We start from the raw sequence: 18588 nt of genomic DNA, 5'->3' as shown, positions 1-18588 counted from the left end.
GATCTATAACATGGTTTCATGGTTGATAGATGAGAAATAAATTGAATGTTTTCCATTTACATTTAAGGATTATAATCAATTCTGAATTTTTATACCAGTTCAGTCTACACTTCAAAGCAAGTATTAGCAATGAATTGTAGAATAAATTTGCAAAGTAAAAACACATTTCTCTATAATTTTTCAAAAGATTGACTTTTAAACAAATATATGGTTTAGAGGAACATCCAGTCAAATCTCAGGGTTTTTTTGTGAAATAAAGTTGTAAACATAGCGCTTCTCTATAGCATACTTTGTCTTTGTTCCTCTTTTACAACCATATAAAAGTATGATAAAGCATAAGTGACTCAGTGATGTCAAAATAAATTTACAAAAAAAAGGCAACAATGACAACAAAATAGTATTTTCCTTTTCTTTTTAATGTTTTGAGTGCTACACTTTAAGAAACGTGTAACAAATATCTCAGGATTCAAAATGAATGAAATGTTAATGAACAATAAATATAAAATATATCAATGAAGAAGCTGCACAAAAATGTAACAAAATGTAAGTCTTCACATAATTTGTCAAAATGTAACAAAATGTGAGACTTCACATAATATAATTTGTCAAAATGTAACAAAATGTGAGACTTCACATAATATAATTTGTCAAAAATGTAGATCTTCTTTTATCATGGTGAAACATTTTTTTTTACTATACATTGAATGACAAAGAACAGAGCACATATTTAAAGGTCAATGAATGTATGTACCTTATATTTTACTGATATGTTTGAGTACTAGAACTTATCAACACATACTGTAGTACCAGTCACCAGCCATACATTTCAATTATTATTGCTTTTGAATAGTACAAGTCATCCTCAGTGCACTGTGGTCCAATCTCATGTTAGTAAAGGAATATTCCCAGAAAAGGTTTCTGTGCTGCCTAAAGGCAGATCAGTTAACACACTCAGGTCAAGTAAAATCACAAATTTCAATTTCCAAGACACCAACAGGATTTGTACTTGAGCTTACTCAGTTAAGTAGCCAATAGATTTATGCCACTCTGACACAATGCATGATAGGTTGACCTTAACACTGTTCCAACTACAAATTGTCTTTAGTTTCATGGTGGCCACAATAACTTTATATAGTTTACAAGAACAGAATTTAAGCACCAAAAGTGTCAGGACGTGTATAACATTCCAGTGTTTACATCAGCAGTTTAGAAATATGTTGAGCAAACATGTCAACGTAAACAAATTTATACAAGCTAAATCAAAACTTGGCATAATTATTATTTGAAAACTTAAGCAAAAATGAATAATTAATTTAAAATGCAAAGTAATTCACTTCAGTACAACATGATTAAGTATAAATCATTTAAATTTCACTTACTTATCAACAATGACAAGCTATTTCACTTACTTATATAACAACAATGATAAGCTATCGCTTATTTTATTCTTTGACTAAATATAGTGTGAGTTTAATTTAGGGTTGATCAAAAGTTTTAAGTACCATTGTAAATCACAAAGTCATCAAAAATTGAATCAACCAGAGGGTCACAATGTACTGGGGATATTATATTTTATCCCACAGGGACTAAAATAGTTTTTAATTATATAGATGTATGTGAATTTTATTGAAATAAACCAATGATGTGCTATGGATAGATCTAAATTCAATAAGGTTGAAGTAACATCGACCAATGAGTGTTGTGGGTATGTCTAAATTCAGAAAAGCTGCTGTGAAATGGGGGCTGAAGGTAAGTCTAAATTTAGAAAAGCTGCTGTAAATAGACAGGCGAAGAGTGATGTAAATGTTGTCAAGACTGAGTCTATGTCTGGTGTATGATGAAAAATATATAATAAAAAATGTGAGATTATCATCAAAATTGGAACAAAAATTAGATGCGCAGTACCAGTATTATCCTTGTAAACTATTATGTACAAAATCACAACAAAAAAAATATTTCTCATCAGAATATTTTAGAAAACAAAATGTAAACTAAACCTTAATGTATAATTTTACTTGCTGAGCAAAATGATCTTCATTAACCTAGTAACTTCTGCACAATTATTTTGAAAATAATGACAACTGAAGCAGAGGCACTATCTGAAGAGTGAACAAGTCTGCAAGAACAGCCTGAAACACAACAAACAAGAAAACATTTAGATTTATAATAGTTATAATTTTATCACATATGACCTATAAATAGAGAGAGATACAGCTATTATATGTTTTCAAAGGAAAAAAATATCCAACTGTTTTTTTTTATAAAGTGCTATTTAAAAAGAACAACAGGAAAAGGAAATAAAAATACATAAATAATATGTAATACTTTTGTACAAAGCTTCTATCAACTCATTCTGTCTGTCTGTCTGTCTGCTAAGACGTGTGTACACGTTATTTCTTCCACACCTATTCTCGGATCAAGCTGAAACTTTGCACAATTATTCATTGAATAGACAAGGCAAGAATCAATCCAAAAAAAAAGTAAACATTTACACAATTAATTACTGGTAATTCATTGTTTTGTTTTATAGCAACAAGGGAAACTAATACTTCAGTATTCACAGATTTGTTGGGTTGAATCCCCTTAAATAATTGTTAGCGATATTTCTCCATTACAGATTCTCCAATCAAGTTGATACTTTAAACAATTATTTGTTGTACCTAACAAAACATAAATCAATAAACAAAAATACTTAATTAGTCAATTAATTATTGGCTATTAATTATTTTCTTTGGTATCGAATAAGGGGGAAAAAACATGTACATTTTTGGTAGATATAGTTTTAAGGATAGAATTCTTCCCCTTTAAGTAAGCTTTGTTTTTTTTTTTAAAAGGATTTTTTTTTATTTTGCTTTTTTTTATTTAGATTTAAAATTTGAAACAAAAAAAAATGAAAAAAAAAAGTTTAGGAAAGGTTACTGACCTCTGCAGTACTCATGCATTGCACTTTTAACAAGTTTGTTTTTCTAAATGAAAAGATTGCAACTGCCAAAACTGTAGAAAGAAAATGTTTAGAAAAATACATGTATAGAATAATTGTAAGCTTTCTATTCAAACATACGTAAGAGGTAAACACAAAAGCTTAAGTGTAACTTTTGGTAAATATTTTATATTGAAGTGTTGGTATGATGGTCATGACAATGTACAAAAAGAAAACAAAAACTCTATGGATTTCTCCATTTGCATAAAATTCAACTACTGCTGTGTCTTTATTCCTCAAATGCTTGTTGATAACCAAGGTTTGAGTTATTCTACCTATCTAATCTTTTGGAACTAGTGATTGTAGTATACTCTACCTATCTGATCTCTTGGAACTAGTGAGTGTAGTATACTCTACCTATCTAATCTTTTGGAACTAGTGATTGTAGTATACTCTACCTATCTAATCTTTTGGAACTAGTGAGTCAAGTATACTCTACCTATCTAATCTTTTGGAACTAGTGAGTGTAGTATACTCTACCTATCTAATCTTTTGGAACTAGTGATTGTAGTATACTCTACCTATCTAATCTTTTGGAACTAGTGAGTCAAGTATACTCTACCTATCTAATCTTTTGGAACTAGTGAGTCAAGTATACTCTGCCTATCTAATCTTTTGGAACTAGTGAGTCAAGTATACTCTACCTATCTAATCTTTTGGAACTAGTGAGTCAAGTATACTCTGCCTATCTAATCTTTTGGAACTAGTGAGTCAAGTATACTCTGCCTATCTAATCTTTTGGAACTAGTGAGTCAAGTATACTCTACCTATCTAATCTTTTGGAACTAGTGAGTCAAGTATACTCTGCCTATCTAATCTTTTGGAACTAGTGAGTCAAGTATACTCTACCTATCTAATCTTTTGGAACTAGTGAGTCAAGTATACTCTACCTATCTAATCTTTTGGAACTAGTGAGTCAAGTATACTCTACCTATCTAATCTTTTGGAACTAGTGAGTCAAGTATACTCTGCCTATCTAATCTTTTGGAATTGACTTCTGGCAGGAAAGAAATTTCAACTAAAGATTCCATTAAAATGCAAAATGCAAAGAATTTTTAAAAAAATTTAAAAAGCTTAGCTTATTTAATGTGACATAAAACAGAATTCTATGAAACAGAAGCAATGGATAGTTAATAGAAGAGCATTACAACTACAGCCTGATCTATTTTATAGACAGTCTTGAGAAACAATGGATGCACTCGGATGAAAAACTGGAACAGAAGCTCTGCAGCAACATCAGTTTACTCTCTGGTGACATTCCTGTCCTTACTTAAAGGGAACATGAGCTGCCCATGTATCATGGCTCCTTTCTCTACCTCGCTTGTGTGATCCAAATGATTTATGAACAATACTTTTGGCAGTAGCAGGAGATGTTTGGAATACCATAGCTGATAGTCCCAAGGCCTACAGGGACGTACTCTTTCTTTGAAATCTTCATCCCCTTATTTGTCAGCAGAAGCAGTTTCACTAGGCTTTAATATCAATGTTTTGGATTTGGCTATCAGGTGGTATTTGAGATACATACCAAAAAGGGTGACCAGTCATTTCATCCCCGGTCACTTCATCCCCGGTCATTTCATCCCCAGTCACTTCATCCCCGGTCACTTCATCCCCGGCCATTTCATCCCCAAATATATGTTTTATATATAAATATGATTATGTAGAATGCTTTTTGACATTTTATGACTTGTTACTAATGCGTTTACAGTGTTTCCTCTTCCACTTTGTTTTCTTAATGAGAAATCTTATATTATATTGTAAATCTGGGTGTGTACTTAGCTATAGGCTTCTATTGGATGTGGGGGTTGTAATATCATAATATTATCCGGATCGAAGGCCAAGGTTTGGTGGAAGTAGTAAAAAATCATTTGAGAAATAGAAGTGTGATTACAATAATTATGATCATGCCGCTGATAACTTAAGGCCAAGGTGTGGTGCAAGTAGTGGAAATCTTTTGAGAGATAGAAGTGCTATTACAATAATTATGACCGTGCCGCTGATAACTTATTATCAAAGGCCAAAGTGTGGTGCAAGTAGTGGAAATCTTTTGAGAGATAGAAGTGCTATTACAATAATTATGACCGTGCCGCTGTTAACTTATCATCAAAGGCCAAGGTGTGGTGCAAGTAGTGGAAATCTTTTGAGAGATAGAAGTGCGATTAGAATAATTATGATCATGCCGCTAATAACTTATCATCAAAGGCCAAAGTGTGGTGCAAGTAGTGGAAATCTTTTGAGAGATAGAAGTGCGATTATAATAATTATGACCGTGCCGCTGATAACTTATCATCAAAGACCAAGGTGTGGTGAAAGTACGACCATGTTTCACTTTATTTTATTTTTCAATCGCTCTTTCTTGAAAATGGGCGCGTCATTTTTAGCCTTCAAATAAGTTTGTTTTTTTCTAATAAAGGCTGAGTTCACCCATCCTCATGATATCATGTCGCCTGTATAAGTTTTGCTTTAATTCCTTTTAAACATTAACGTGTTACAATTTTGTCATTTAAATAAAAAATGAATACATTAAATATTGCTCATTTCATGATTTTTTAATTACAATTTGTTAGATAAAAATGATCAGATGATGAAAATATCAGGGGATGAAAAGACCGGGGATGAAGTGACCAGGGGATGAAATGACCGGGGATGAAGTGACCGGGGGATGAAGTGACCAGGGGATGAAATGACCGGGGATGAAGTGACCGGGGATGAAGTGACTGGGGATGAAATGACTGGGGATGAAGTGACCGGGGATGAAATGACCAGGAACCACCAAAAAGAGTGGTCGCTGAGTGATAAAGTGCTTGGCTTTTAAACCAATAGTCTAGGGTTCAAATCACAAAGACTAGGAATTTGAATTTCTAGATTTTTAGGGCACCCCTATCTCTAATTTGTACCTGACATTATTTGAGTAAAGTAAAAAAGGTTGGTCATTGTGATGGCCACATGACACCCTCATTAACCTTCAGCCATAGAAACAGACAACCTTTTCATCATCTGTCCTACAGATCACAAAGCCTGTAAGGGGTACTTTATTTTTTACTAACATTTAAGAGTACTTTATTGACACTGGTAGCTTATACCCATTGACACCCCTAGTTATAACAACCTTTGAAACTGTCTATCTCACCATAGAATAAATGATTACCAACTAATGCAAATATTCTTTTAAATATCTCTTAAAAACATTTTATGATACTCCACTAACCTGAAAGAATCTCCATAGAGTCAAATGCCAAAATTCTATCCCATAAAAGCAGTACTTGATCACTGGCTAAAAAGCCAGAAAAAGCTCTCATGAGCCACTTAAAGGCAATTTTCAAGCTAAAGTAAGATATACAAAAATTGTACAGATAAATGGAATGAAAGGTAATAGTAAAATATTGTAGTAACCTAAATAAGTTCAACTGATAAACTTACGGCTGACAACCAACTTGTATAAGATGATAAAATAATTCTGGTTCTTCAGCCTGTAGAAGTTTCTCAAACAGAAGACTTAAAGCTACAATTCCCTAAAAAGTAAATAATTTTTAATTTATTTATTACATTATAAAAATGATACTAAAGCATGAAGACAATTATATTTGAGACAAATCTAGGTTGAGGCAATCATCCCAATTTTAGGGTCCTGATATTGTGAATTTAAAAAAATCAATATTCAATATAAAAAAAAATTATTATCCATAAGGAAATTTTTCTTTATCTTATCATGCCATTTCAATTGTTTATTTTCAATGTAGCATTGGATGTTGTCAGTAATTCTTTTGAATGATTTTCACAGCGAATGCTAGAAAAGCTATTCCATCAACATTGCAAACATTTTGAAACACTATTAAAAGCAGTGGTGGCTGAATAACTAAATAATGAAAACTGTTGTTATTCCTATCTATGTAATACACCAACTTTTACATTTGTATAGGTTAGTTATATCCTAATGTAGAACCAACCTGAGGATGTGAAGAAACACTATGTAGTCTAAAAAAGTAGTTCACATACATGTGCCGGAATACATAGTAGAGCCGAACAACATCATTGTACAAGTAACATAGTGGAGCAACTAAAGAAAAACATGAAGTAATTTAGATCACTTTAAAAAAGTTACTATACAAAAGATCAAGAGCTTGACTGACAACTACAGTGCAATTATTACAAGTATTTGTGCAGTTCAAAGTTTGCTTTTAAATCATTTTTGTTTCCTACCAACACAGACAAATATTTGTAAAACTGTGAAGCTAAGTGGAGGATGGGGTGGAGTGGTGGTACTTTTTCTGATTAGCATAAGTTTAAAATATAAAATCCTAATAATGTCTGTGTAAGTTAATCTACATTTTAGGAAAGTGCTACATCTGCCAATGTCTATTTGGGTACTAGATATCTGCAAACAATGGTGAAAAAAAATTAAATTCTATTCATCTATTCCTTTAATGCAAGTCTTCATGAGAAATAATGCGGCTTCTTTAAATTTATTTTGAAAACAAAGTTAGAAACAACAGAAAACAATTTTTAAATGGTGTTTAACTCTATGAATTTGTTCAATGACAACATTTTTTTTACTTACCGTACATTGCAAACCCATGAAATGGTATCACACCATTAGGAGGATATGTTACTGCAAATTCCTCAATGCCAAGCTTCCCTCGGATGTAAGACTTTGGTGGTGTGGCACTGTTGTACGCAAAATGTTTCAACACAACACTATCTCTAGAGAAAGGCAGCAGAACCTGAAACACAATAAGGAACATAAGTGAAATACAAATACATGGCATAAGAATAATGTATAACATAAAACTAACCATCTGGATGCAGTAGATAAAAAGTCAAATAACAAAAACAAGCCTCCTTCAAGCACCTGAATACCAATGCACAAATACATGTACAGCACACCTTTCAGACCTTGTGATCGAAGGAGCAGATGATGTAAAGGACATTTTGTTAATGAGTGTGTCATGTGGCCAGAACAATGACCAACCACTTTTGCTTTGCCCAATAAAGTTGGGTGGACTCAGGGGGTATCCTAAAAATCACCAAGTTTAAAAAAATTCTCTTAACTGAGATAGAAACCTGAGACTCTTCGGTTTGAAAGTCAAACAGTTTACCACTAAGCTACCATGAACCCCTTGCCCACAAATACAAATAGTTTTATTTATGACACATGTATTGACAGCCTCTGGGTGAACATCATGTTTTTCTTAAGGCAAAGACAAATTAGTGGACTTATCAAAAATACAAATGGTAGGTATTTCTTTTTTTTTTACTATAATTTAAACTGTTTATTTAAATTTATAATTTATACAATTAGTTACCTGATAAAGAAAATCTTCAAAGACAAAATATTGATCATCATTTGTGGCTGTTAATTTCACATCCTTCAAAACAAAAGAAACAAGTACACTGTCATTTAAATGGAGTAGAGTTTGTTTAGTTTGTATTGTATGTTTTTTAAGTTTATATAGTTTGTTATTAGTTTGGTTTGACAATGAATGTGAACAGAAAGATAAGAGATTAAAAAGTAAAGTAATTTTAAAAATACAAAAACATCTAAAAAATATTTAGAAACAAGGATAAAAACAAGACACCTTTTGTATTCCATACATTATGAAAAACTAAAAAAAGTTATTCCCTTTCAAGTGCCTTTAAGCATAATAGGGTTGCTTGAAGCAAGATTGAAAGTTTGTACAGTTTAAATTCTAGATAATAAGAACAATAACTAAAATTTTTTTAATGCTTTTTTTTTTGAAGGACAATTTGTATTTTATAAAATATAATAATAACAATCATGTATTGGCTTAATTTTACTAATTACATATGATTTACTCACTTTATATAGCAAACTATCTACTAGCAGATCATGTTGTAAAACATAACTTTTCAATTGCTCATAGTACAAATAATCCTGGTTTAAAGGATACAGAATTTATAATAATTGAAATGAATGAATAAAAGCAACAAACAGATAAAGTGAGCTATGGTTATTTTTAACCGCATTAAAAACTTCAACAATTTGTATAGACTAAAATCATTCCTTATAAGAAATTTCAATTATATAATAAAAAAAAAAGTATGTGCAAATTTTAAAATATTTCAAGATACCAGAGTACATAAAAAAATTTCTAAGTGCCTATTATATCAATAAAATTTAAAAAATATGAAATGTAAACATTAGAATTTAACTCTTAAAAACCGTAATTTTTTTCTCATTCTACCGGAATTTTTTTTTTCCCCCACAATTTTTATCACATAAGCCTTTTTATAAACGTCATACTGTTTTTTCTGTTTGTTAAAACATAGACATGTTATATAAAATTTTGTTGGAAATTGAATGTACTACATGATAATTTATCTTCCAATGTTATAGATAGTCACTGGAAAAAAAAATTAGGTAATTTCAGAGATGAAAAATTTTTTTTTTTTTTATTTGATCTTTAAAAACAGACTTTTCCAAGTAAAAAAAGAATATTCCAACAGTCCTCAATCATTATTATTGTATGAAATATTAAACTCTATCCAATTATCTATTTAAAAAACATAACTTTGTCAAACTTGATCAATATTTACACTTTTAGTGAGGTTTCTTTCTAGATCTACTAGGGCCTGGCTGGGGCAATGCCCCCTTTCGTTTACTACTTTTACTAGATCTAGGGATGAATAATTCACTATCAGACTCGCTTGAGTCTGAAAATCGCTTTCATTATAACTTTCTAGCTCTAGAATCTCTATCTAACTCTAAGTCGACTAAGTCACTTATGTCACTATCATTCGTATCTAAAAAGATATTTAGAGCCTGATCAGCAGTAAATTGGCAAGAAGGCCTGTCAGCCATGATGTCTGATGCAAAAAAACGAAAAATTCACTAGTCGCTTACAAAAAAAAATTTTTAGAACAATAAAAACAGCTTAGATCAACAAAGTATCAGAATGAAAAAACTTTCAAAATGGCCGCTCTAGCGTTTCCTTAAACCATTTAAGGGATTAAAAACGTGGATTAGAAAAGAAAAAGAAGTAAATAGGGAAATAGTGACCGGACGCTGGAAGCGTCATTACGTTAGCACGGCCGGGAGACTGGTCGCTGTCAGCGTCATTGCAGTATTGAAGAGTTAACATTAATTATCACCTTTAAAAAATATTTAACATTGTCTCTGTATCTGTTAAATATAAGATTTCCTGATCAATCAGAAAAGTATGAAGTGATTAAACAAAGCTTTGAAATATAAACATTTTTACTTTACCACATTTTGTAAATCAACACCTAAAATTTGACACCACAAATCTGCTCTCATTGATACAGGACAACCTCTTTTAGAATATTCTCTTGCTGTTGGGGCATGGTTGGCTGCTATCACTGAAAATAATTTAATAGCTTTAATGTTAAAATATTACTGACTAGTCAAACAGTTATAGCTTATAATCTGAGGAAGTCTAAACTTTGGTGGGAAGACCACATCTGCTGAATAAAAGATTCCTGCATCCCAAAGAGACACCTTTTTGGCCAGCTAACAAACAGAAAGAGAGCTCAAGATTGGCAAATAAAATGATTTCAAAACACTCTCAAAGCTTAAGTTGACAAAAATCAACTTTGCCTCTTGGGGAGACTAAACCAAATGATAAAACATTATGGTTCATAATATCTTCATGTTTAGTTTAGGATGACTCTAACAGCTTAGTTTATTTATGACTGCTGGTCTCTTGGGTATGCAGCTGAGCAGAAAATGAGAGAGCCAAGAAAGAGGAGTTGGAACAAGAGACAGCTAGACTTGAGTGTGAGGAGAGAACTAAGAAAGAGGAGTATGAGTGTGATTGGAGGATGAGGAAAAAGGCAAAGGCAGAGGATGGGACTAGACTTGAAAAAGAAAGAATATGACCAAGAGGAAAGGGCCAACCAAGAGGGGCATAAGAGGTAAAAAGAAAGAGACACACGAGTATTCAAAAGGCAGGAAGAGATGGACTGGCCAACATGAAAGTAGAAGTGTGGCACAGGAATGTCCTTTCAGGTCATCTGCTAGCCTACTTGATGCACTGAAAAGCTGTAGCAGTCCTTGTTATTATCTTATAAGTAAACCACCTCCTTCAAAAATGTTACATTAACGGACCAGTCTGTTTCTTAAGGATAATCACAAGGAGGTCAAAACAAAAACTCCATCACACATACAGTAATGCTGAAACCTGCAGCAAGAAGTTCCTTTCTCCAAAACCATTGTGCAAAACCACGAGATAATGATTTTTGGGGATATGTATTGGAGTTGATCAATGTTTTGAACATCTGGTGCAAGATTGCCAAAGTCTGCAAAATCGTAGATGAGATAAAAGACCCCATAATTAAAGATAGAATCTTTTGTTATTTGTGCCGCTGCTAAAATTTCTAAGAAGCAGAATCCACTGGGGTCATTGTTTTGTGTTTCTACAGAGAAGTAGAACTGGGGCTAGAACTAGGAATGGAACTAAAACTAATTAGAACTAGGGCTTGAACTGTGTTTGGTTCTTTGTTCACTGTGGGGTGGATGTTTACCAGAGTGTTGGGCTTTGTATAAAATGGAAGACACAGGGGGAGAAAGAAGGAAGGCGAGTGAGAGAGAGAGAAGTCTATTTCAAATTAACGTAACAGAAACTAGAATTCTCTGGCTAAAAGGTATATTAAAGGGCAGCTATAACATGTGGAATGTTTTATTGAAAGTGCATAAAAAAAGGGAAGGTTCTAGCTAAAATAAATAGTATATAGAATGGGAGCAAATCAAAAGGCGTAGCCAGTGTGTAATGCTAGTATCAAGATGATAGAGCATTATGGGGAGCGCTGTGAAAACTGGCACAAAAATTTCTGAGGACAAGAAAACAGCCTAGGCTAAAGAAAAGCACCATAAAAGTAAATCAAGGTAACTAGTACAAGCTCCAGCTTGAATAGTGTGCCCAGTGTTAAGACAATCTTTTCTGGCCCACAAGCCACACAAGAATGCACAAAAATGCAATGCAGAGCCCTTAGCCCCCCTGGATGTCAAAAGGGACATCATTGTATTACGGTGGACGAACTAATGTTATTTAACAATATAGATATTTATAAAGATACATGTATTACAAAGTTATTTCGAACCTTTTTTGCCAAGTTTTGAGCGCTCGTTTTCAAACAGCTCTGGAGGTATATCTGGCAGGTCATCAGTACCTGTCTGGCAGTGAGTAATAGCCATTTCACTGTACTGGACTCTCTAAGGGAAAAAAATTACATTAGCAATATTTGGATCAATTATTTGCCGAATGACTTCCTCAATAATTAAAATAAATGTGTACAATTTATGTTAACCTGAAGTAGTCTAGAGTGGTGAGATAAAGTTAACCTCTAACTATAATACCAAAAAAAAATATTTCCTGTTTGACTAAGTAAAGAAACAGTAGAAACTAACCAATTCATTAAGTGTCTTCACTTTTAGTGAGACTTGAATTAAGCCCCAGGGTAAGTCATAGGTTCTGTGGAAATATTCATAATTAATAATTTGATTAAGAAATAATATAGGGAAACAAACAATACATAATTTTCTGATAGATTTTATTTGAACATTTTTGTTTTAATATTATTTTTGCAATTATTTTTTTGTGTTTCTACAGGGAACTAGGACTGGGGCTAAAACTACTTAGAACTAGGGATTGAAATTCAATGAAAATTATATCTGTAGATTTGAAAAAATCATAAGAACAAATATCAAATTATTCACTACTAAAATTGTCATTCTCTAACAAGACAATGTGCATCCTGACACTCTTGCCTAAGTCAAGGCACACAACAGCATTGATTTTTGTTCAACTCAGTCAATAGAGACACACAATACATGTATCATTTTTTCCTAGCATACGAAACAAAACATCTGGTCAACCAGAATATCTGATGCAATAAATTCTAGGTGAATATTTACTTGGCTAGATCTCACAATGAAACTATGTTATATTTAATACAACTAATACTAATCATAAAAGTGATATGATGATGGCGAGGCTGGTAAAATGTAAAACTACTTTACATTTCTTCAACTGATTACACTTGCAAAGTTATAAACTAGTAGAACAAGAAGACACTAAGACTGAACAAGCTCTTATTAGAATTATTATATTCCAATGTTCTTTAGTTTGCCAAATGGTGTTATTTTTATCATTATTATTACTTTTGAATAGCTCATCTTCCATGCTACTATAGAATGCCCAGTACGCTCTGATCTAATCTATGAGACTCCTTTGTTCCCTTGGCAATCAAATCATTAAATACAATGCAAATACCTAATAGAAACATTTCATATGTAATGTTTCAGTGAAGGTATATTTCAATTGCTTTAGTTATAATGTTTTGTTGTGGGTAATGCTTAACTTGTAAGATAAAATAATAATGAAGTTTTTATTATTAAAAGCACAGAAGATTGCAGCAAGCAAATTCCATACAAGTTAAATCTCAAATCAACTTATTACTAGTCTGTGGTTTTGACTTCAAGCTTCTTTAAATAGGAGGCCAACTGGTTTAAGCCACTAGGATTTATTAGGACATAAAACATTAACTATAAAGATTATGAACTTACCCCATATTTCCTGTGTTTGCACTATTTGGATTTTGAAGACCAACTAAAACTTCAAGAAAATCTTTTGGTGCATAAACTGGACGAATCTGACTTAAATCTGAAGAGCAAATTTTAGCTAGGATTTAGTGTGTGATGTGAATGTTCATGTAAGCTTTGACATAAATAAAAGTAAAAGTCCCATTTAGGTTCTGTTTTTTAGTTTTTGCTTGTTTTAAAGTTATGAAACTGTTTAAGATCTCCATCTAAACAAGGAACAAGAGATGACTAAGTGTCAAAAGCATTTATTCATTAGTGAAAGAAGCTGAAATCTTCATCAACCAGATGAAGCAACAAGTAAACAACTTTAAAAAAAGAAGTGTTTAAGCCAGTGAAGCAAAGGCCAAGCTGTGTATAAAAAAGTTTTTTGTTAATTGGGCTATAAGAAGTGGTTAGGCACTAGTTGGCTGAATTAGAAGTCATTTAAGAATTTAAGTCATTGGTTAATATGCATGACGCGTAGGACGTAATCATCTTCTTTTTTGAAGTAACGTCTGTATTATATAAGATAAGAAGAAGATAAGATTAGAATATTATTAGGGTTAGACAAAAACACATTTAAAGACTGCATCAGAAATCGAGAAATTAGAGACTACGGCGTTCCAACCTCATGATGAGCTGCTAACTATTGTAAAAAAAAACGCAAACTAAAGCACTATGGCCATCTTACAAGGTATTTGGGGCTTGCAAAGACCTTCCTTCAAAGAACAGTACCAGGAAAAAGAAGAAGAGGTAGACAGAAAAAGCGATGGGAAAACAACATAAAAGAATAAAAGAGGTTCTATCCAAGGCAAAAGACAGAGAGGAATGGAGAAAGATGGTCGACAAATCTTGCATGGTGCTTCAACAGTCCCACAGACTAAGGGATAGGTGAAGATGAAGACAAAACTGTATCAAACTTTTATAAGCAGCTAGTATCTGTATAGAAAGTAATTGCATTGGTTGTTCCTGGTTAGATGAAGTTATTCAGCATGTTATCTCAACATACCTTGCTTGCCTTATGAAGCTTTAGAACTTTAAATGGAAAATTTACTTTTTTCTAATATACAAAGAAATATTAAGTTTCAATTTCTAAATCAATATATCAATATATAGTTATATCCTGACCTAACTCTATATGAAATGTTTAAATTTGATTTTTTTTTAAGTCAACAATTATCAGCACCATCTTTCATATAAATTTACTAAAACTTTATACAAAATACAATTTCAGTTAAAGTTATATAAATTCTTAAAATACTGTTTTTTAAAAATAAGTTCCAAGAATGCAAAATATATAACATGACTTTGCATGAGTTCACAAACCTAGCCATAAGACATTGAATATTAATTAAGAGTCCAGAATACTTCACCAAAGCTAAATCAAACTACAGAAAATAAAAAGAATATCTACCAGGACCATCTACACCAAGTTCTGACCATCTGGCTGCCAAATCCTTCTTGTCTTTTTCTGACCTCTAAAATTTTGTTTAAAGGATTAAAGAAAACTATTTTAAATATACTCAAAAGTATAACCTAGACACAACAACAGATTTATTGTTGTCTATTTAAATGCTAAAAGTGTGCTACTTACTGATCTGGCTAAAGGAACTGTTAGTTCGGTACACATGCTATTCAAACTTTTTAAAATTTTCTTCTCCCATACAAACTGATGAAAAAAAGTCAACACAATAAAAAAAAGTCTTGACTGTCAAACTTATTTGTTATCAAATCTTAAGTATGGCTTAAAAAGAAACAGACCATTTAACGTTAAGTAACTGTTTAAACACAGTGGATTCCCATTTTTTGAATTGTAATACATGTATAAAGTGAATATGTAAATAAATATGTCTCTACTTAAACCCAAATCATGGCTGATGGAATTCTCAATTATCCTTTTTTAAACTCAGCAACTAAATTGTAATGGTGGTGGGAATTTATACAATAGCTTCACTGTAAGTTTTATATATTGATCTTGTATGATACTCTATTGAATGGAACCTTTTCTTTAATAAATTATATATAAAACTGAAAGAACTATCCTGACGCTTTTTTTGTAAATTCTTTTATGCTCTAAAACAATTCTGTGGGGGATGTGTGGTCAAGAGGCTAAGTATGCATGTCACAAGCTTTCCTATTATATAACTCTATCTACTTATAACTCTGTAGAAACTACCTTAAGTCTCGCTACGTTTAGGTGTCCCTGGTTCAGCTGTAGTTAACGAAATAAAACAATTCAACCACTAGATAAAACACAGAACCTATAATAATCTTTTACTGCATATCACACACGCTTGTCTCTGTCTAACCACTCTCTGACAACAAAACACACTTCCGGTCATTCGCGCAGAGTGTAAAAATAGATTATACATACATACACACATTCATCCGTGACAATGCATGAGCTTGGCTTCACTACCTATCAAGGGGGCTTGAGGTTCAAAACCCAACTCAAGCAGAATTGTGTTTACTGAGCGCATAAAGGTAGCATGGAAAACCTTCTCCCAGATACCCCTCAACCCACTGGTCTACAAATGAGATTGGACCATAGCGCCCTGAGCATGCTATAAGCATAAACATTGTGCTATATAAAAGCTATTTAATAATGATTAGAGGTTTATGAGACAAAATAAAAACATACAATTTTAACAAATGTTTTTTTTTTATTCTTGATCAAAAAGTGAGTATAAACAGACCTGTGCTTTCAGTATGTATGCAATAGGTTCTTTCTCTGACTCAGGGCTAGCTAGTGGGCTACTTTTGAAAAGCTTATATTGTGACTGTATAATATGGTAAACAGCATTGCGAAGTTTCTTATCCCAACCTATATACAAATTTTCAAACAAGAAATACATCAAATAAAATATACAGCTGTTATAATTATAGTTGCTTAAATTCTGTAGCTTTAAGTTATACTAATTGTGTACCTGCTGAAACTAATCCACTCTGAACACACTTTTTCAAGTCAGATAATCGAACATTAGATTTTTGTGCCTCTTCCTTCATAATAAACAAAAATAAATAAGTTAGATTTATGCTAAGTATTAGTAATGAATTAAAATCTGTACCAGTTCAGAAATTAACTTGAAACTACTTTAAAATTAAGAGAAACGAGCTGATCTTAGTAGCAGCATACGCCGTCCAAATGGGGTGGGTGAATGGGCGGCAAAGAGAATTATATATAACTACAAAGAAGATTGCTTATTCTCCCCCCCCCCCTTTTTTTTTTTCGGAGCTACGAAAGTTACGTGTGGTAACTCTAGTCAGACTTGCAGAAATAAAAGCGTTATCTTTCCATAACTTTTTCATCAACGGCTAGAGAGTCAGTATGCGTGATGTCCCACATGGTTGGGTGACGTAGAGAATTATATATATATATATAGATACTTTTTTAAATCTACATGTCTGATATGATCTTAGTCAAAATCCCATTTTTGCTGAATAGATTATAAATGCATTGCTGGAAGAGTCATTGTAGATACAGCTAGGGCAATTTTATTTTCCATTAAAGGAATTAAATAATTTTAAAATTCAATATTATTATCAGATTTTAGTTAAACAGCTTCTTTATTCTTTCATTAATTTTTTTTAGGATAGATATTTGATATTTTTAGGACTTCTCACAATAACTGTCCTAGATGTACAAAGATTTGTAAGTATTGAAAGTGTCATTACCTGAGCTGCTACAAAAAGCTCATTGTATAAAGTAGATGATCGTAGATTGGACAATAAGCTAACAAAGCTGCTTTCATGTAGTTCCATGGTCAACAAGGACACTTCAAATATTATTTACTGTTGACACTTTGAATGTCAGCAAATATATAAACTCTTTGAGATTCACAAATAACAGGAAAGCCTACAAAGGGAGACACAACAAATGAATAATGATGATGTTGACCAATAATGTAGGCCTATATAAATCATTTTTTTGTTATTGTTCTAATAAATATATTATAACTTACTTAATAGAACTATATTGTCAACACCTTGAAGTCTAGATTTTAGTATGATATTGTTGTGTACAGCAGTTATAATTTTTTTTTTAATTATTCTAAACCAAGTTAGTATATTTATATATATTTAGATCTAAGTTTGTCAAAAGTTGTTTGATTGTGGATTGCAAAGTATAATAAAATTTGTTATTCTTTTTTTTAATTTTAGGTTTTAGTTGTTTTTAGACTCTAACACTAATCCTTGCCCAAAAACGTCCTCACCTCCACTGCTACCATAATGAATTCATTGGCCTTGGCAGAATGAGACAAATTGTCACAAATCATAAATATCTAACAGTTTCTTATTTTAGACTTTAGTACTAGCCAATTTAGGCCTTTAGTAATTTAATAATACTAATAATTGATTACCAACTCTAACTTAGATTTACTCATTTAGATAGATGATAGACATTAGAATTAGACTTAGTGCCTTACTTAGACTGACTAGTCACTCAGTGTCAGTAGTTACTGACAATACTGAGTAAACTGAGTTAAAAAGTTAATATGACTGAGCAAGTAGACTCAAAGACTGTGACTGTCAACTAGTAACTAGATCTAACTTGTCAGTGTCACTGAGAGTCTGAGTAGTCTTTATTTATTCAACTTATAATTATTCATTATTTACATAGGAGCCTTACTAGGGCTAGCCCTATGGCCTGGCCTAGTGACTAGTACTAGTAGTGCCGCCAAGGCGCCCAAGGCCAAGGCCCTGCTAAAACTAAAACTAAGGCTCAATTATACTCAATAACTTCAATAAGTTTTTATGCAACTTTAGGGTTTAGATTTCAGTCTAGAAGTAGAAGTCTAGTCTAGATAGATCTAATCTAGTAAGGTGAATCTTGAATGTCTAGTCTAGAATAATGTAGATTTAGACGTAATTTGACGATATCATCCTATTATTTCAATATTTGCTAATCAAATACCGCCATGACGCCATGTTCCCAGCAACGATACACAAACGAAAAAAAACGTAATACAAAATTATGGAAACTAATGAAGCTCTTTTCCAAAATGTGTTTAAAAACAAAAAAAAAAAAATGTTGCTTGTCTCCCTTGGT

At 32.2% G+C, this 18588-nt stretch overlaps 1 protein-coding gene across 5 annotated transcripts; it reads right to left on the bottom strand.

Annotated features, from left to right (window-relative positions):
- Positions 1–726: 726 nt before the first annotated feature.
- LOC106059415 (TBC1 domain family member 19-like) lies at positions 727–18584 on the bottom strand. 5 transcript variants are annotated; one of them, XM_056038238.1, is made up of 19 exons: positions 18454–18471; positions 17753–17782; positions 17214–17394; positions 16466–16538; positions 16235–16362; positions 15133–15207; positions 14953–15016; positions 13524–13638; positions 12366–12429; positions 12059–12170; positions 10206–10318; positions 8799–8873; positions 8284–8346; positions 7539–7701; positions 6928–7037; positions 6401–6492; positions 6189–6304; positions 2924–2994; positions 727–2129 (listed from the first exon to the last, which is right to left on the bottom strand). In XM_056038238.1, exons 3-19 carry the CDS (start codon positions 17298–17300, stop codon positions 2061–2063), a joined length of 1590 nt encoding a protein of 529 aa, XP_055894213.1. In that variant the 5' UTR covers positions 17301–17394; positions 17753–17782; positions 18454–18471; the 3' UTR covers positions 727–2060. The 5 variants fall into 5 exon arrangements, with proteins under 5 accessions (XP_055894213.1, XP_013072483.2, XP_055894215.1 ...); XM_013217029.2 differs by lacking the exon at positions 17753–17782 and having other exon boundaries at positions 18454–18584; XM_056038240.1 differs by lacking the exon at positions 17753–17782 and having other exon boundaries at positions 13524–13620; positions 18454–18583.
- Between the last annotated feature and the right edge of the window lie 4 nt (positions 18585–18588).

Source organism: Biomphalaria glabrata, chromosome 8 (assembly GCF_947242115.1).
Source record: "Biomphalaria glabrata chromosome 8, xgBioGlab47.1, whole genome shotgun sequence".
Classification (NCBI taxonomy): Eukaryota; Metazoa; Mollusca; class Gastropoda; family Planorbidae; genus Biomphalaria; species Biomphalaria glabrata.
Note: the sequence above shows the minus strand (reverse complement) of the source record. Positions and strands in the feature narration are given on the sequence as shown.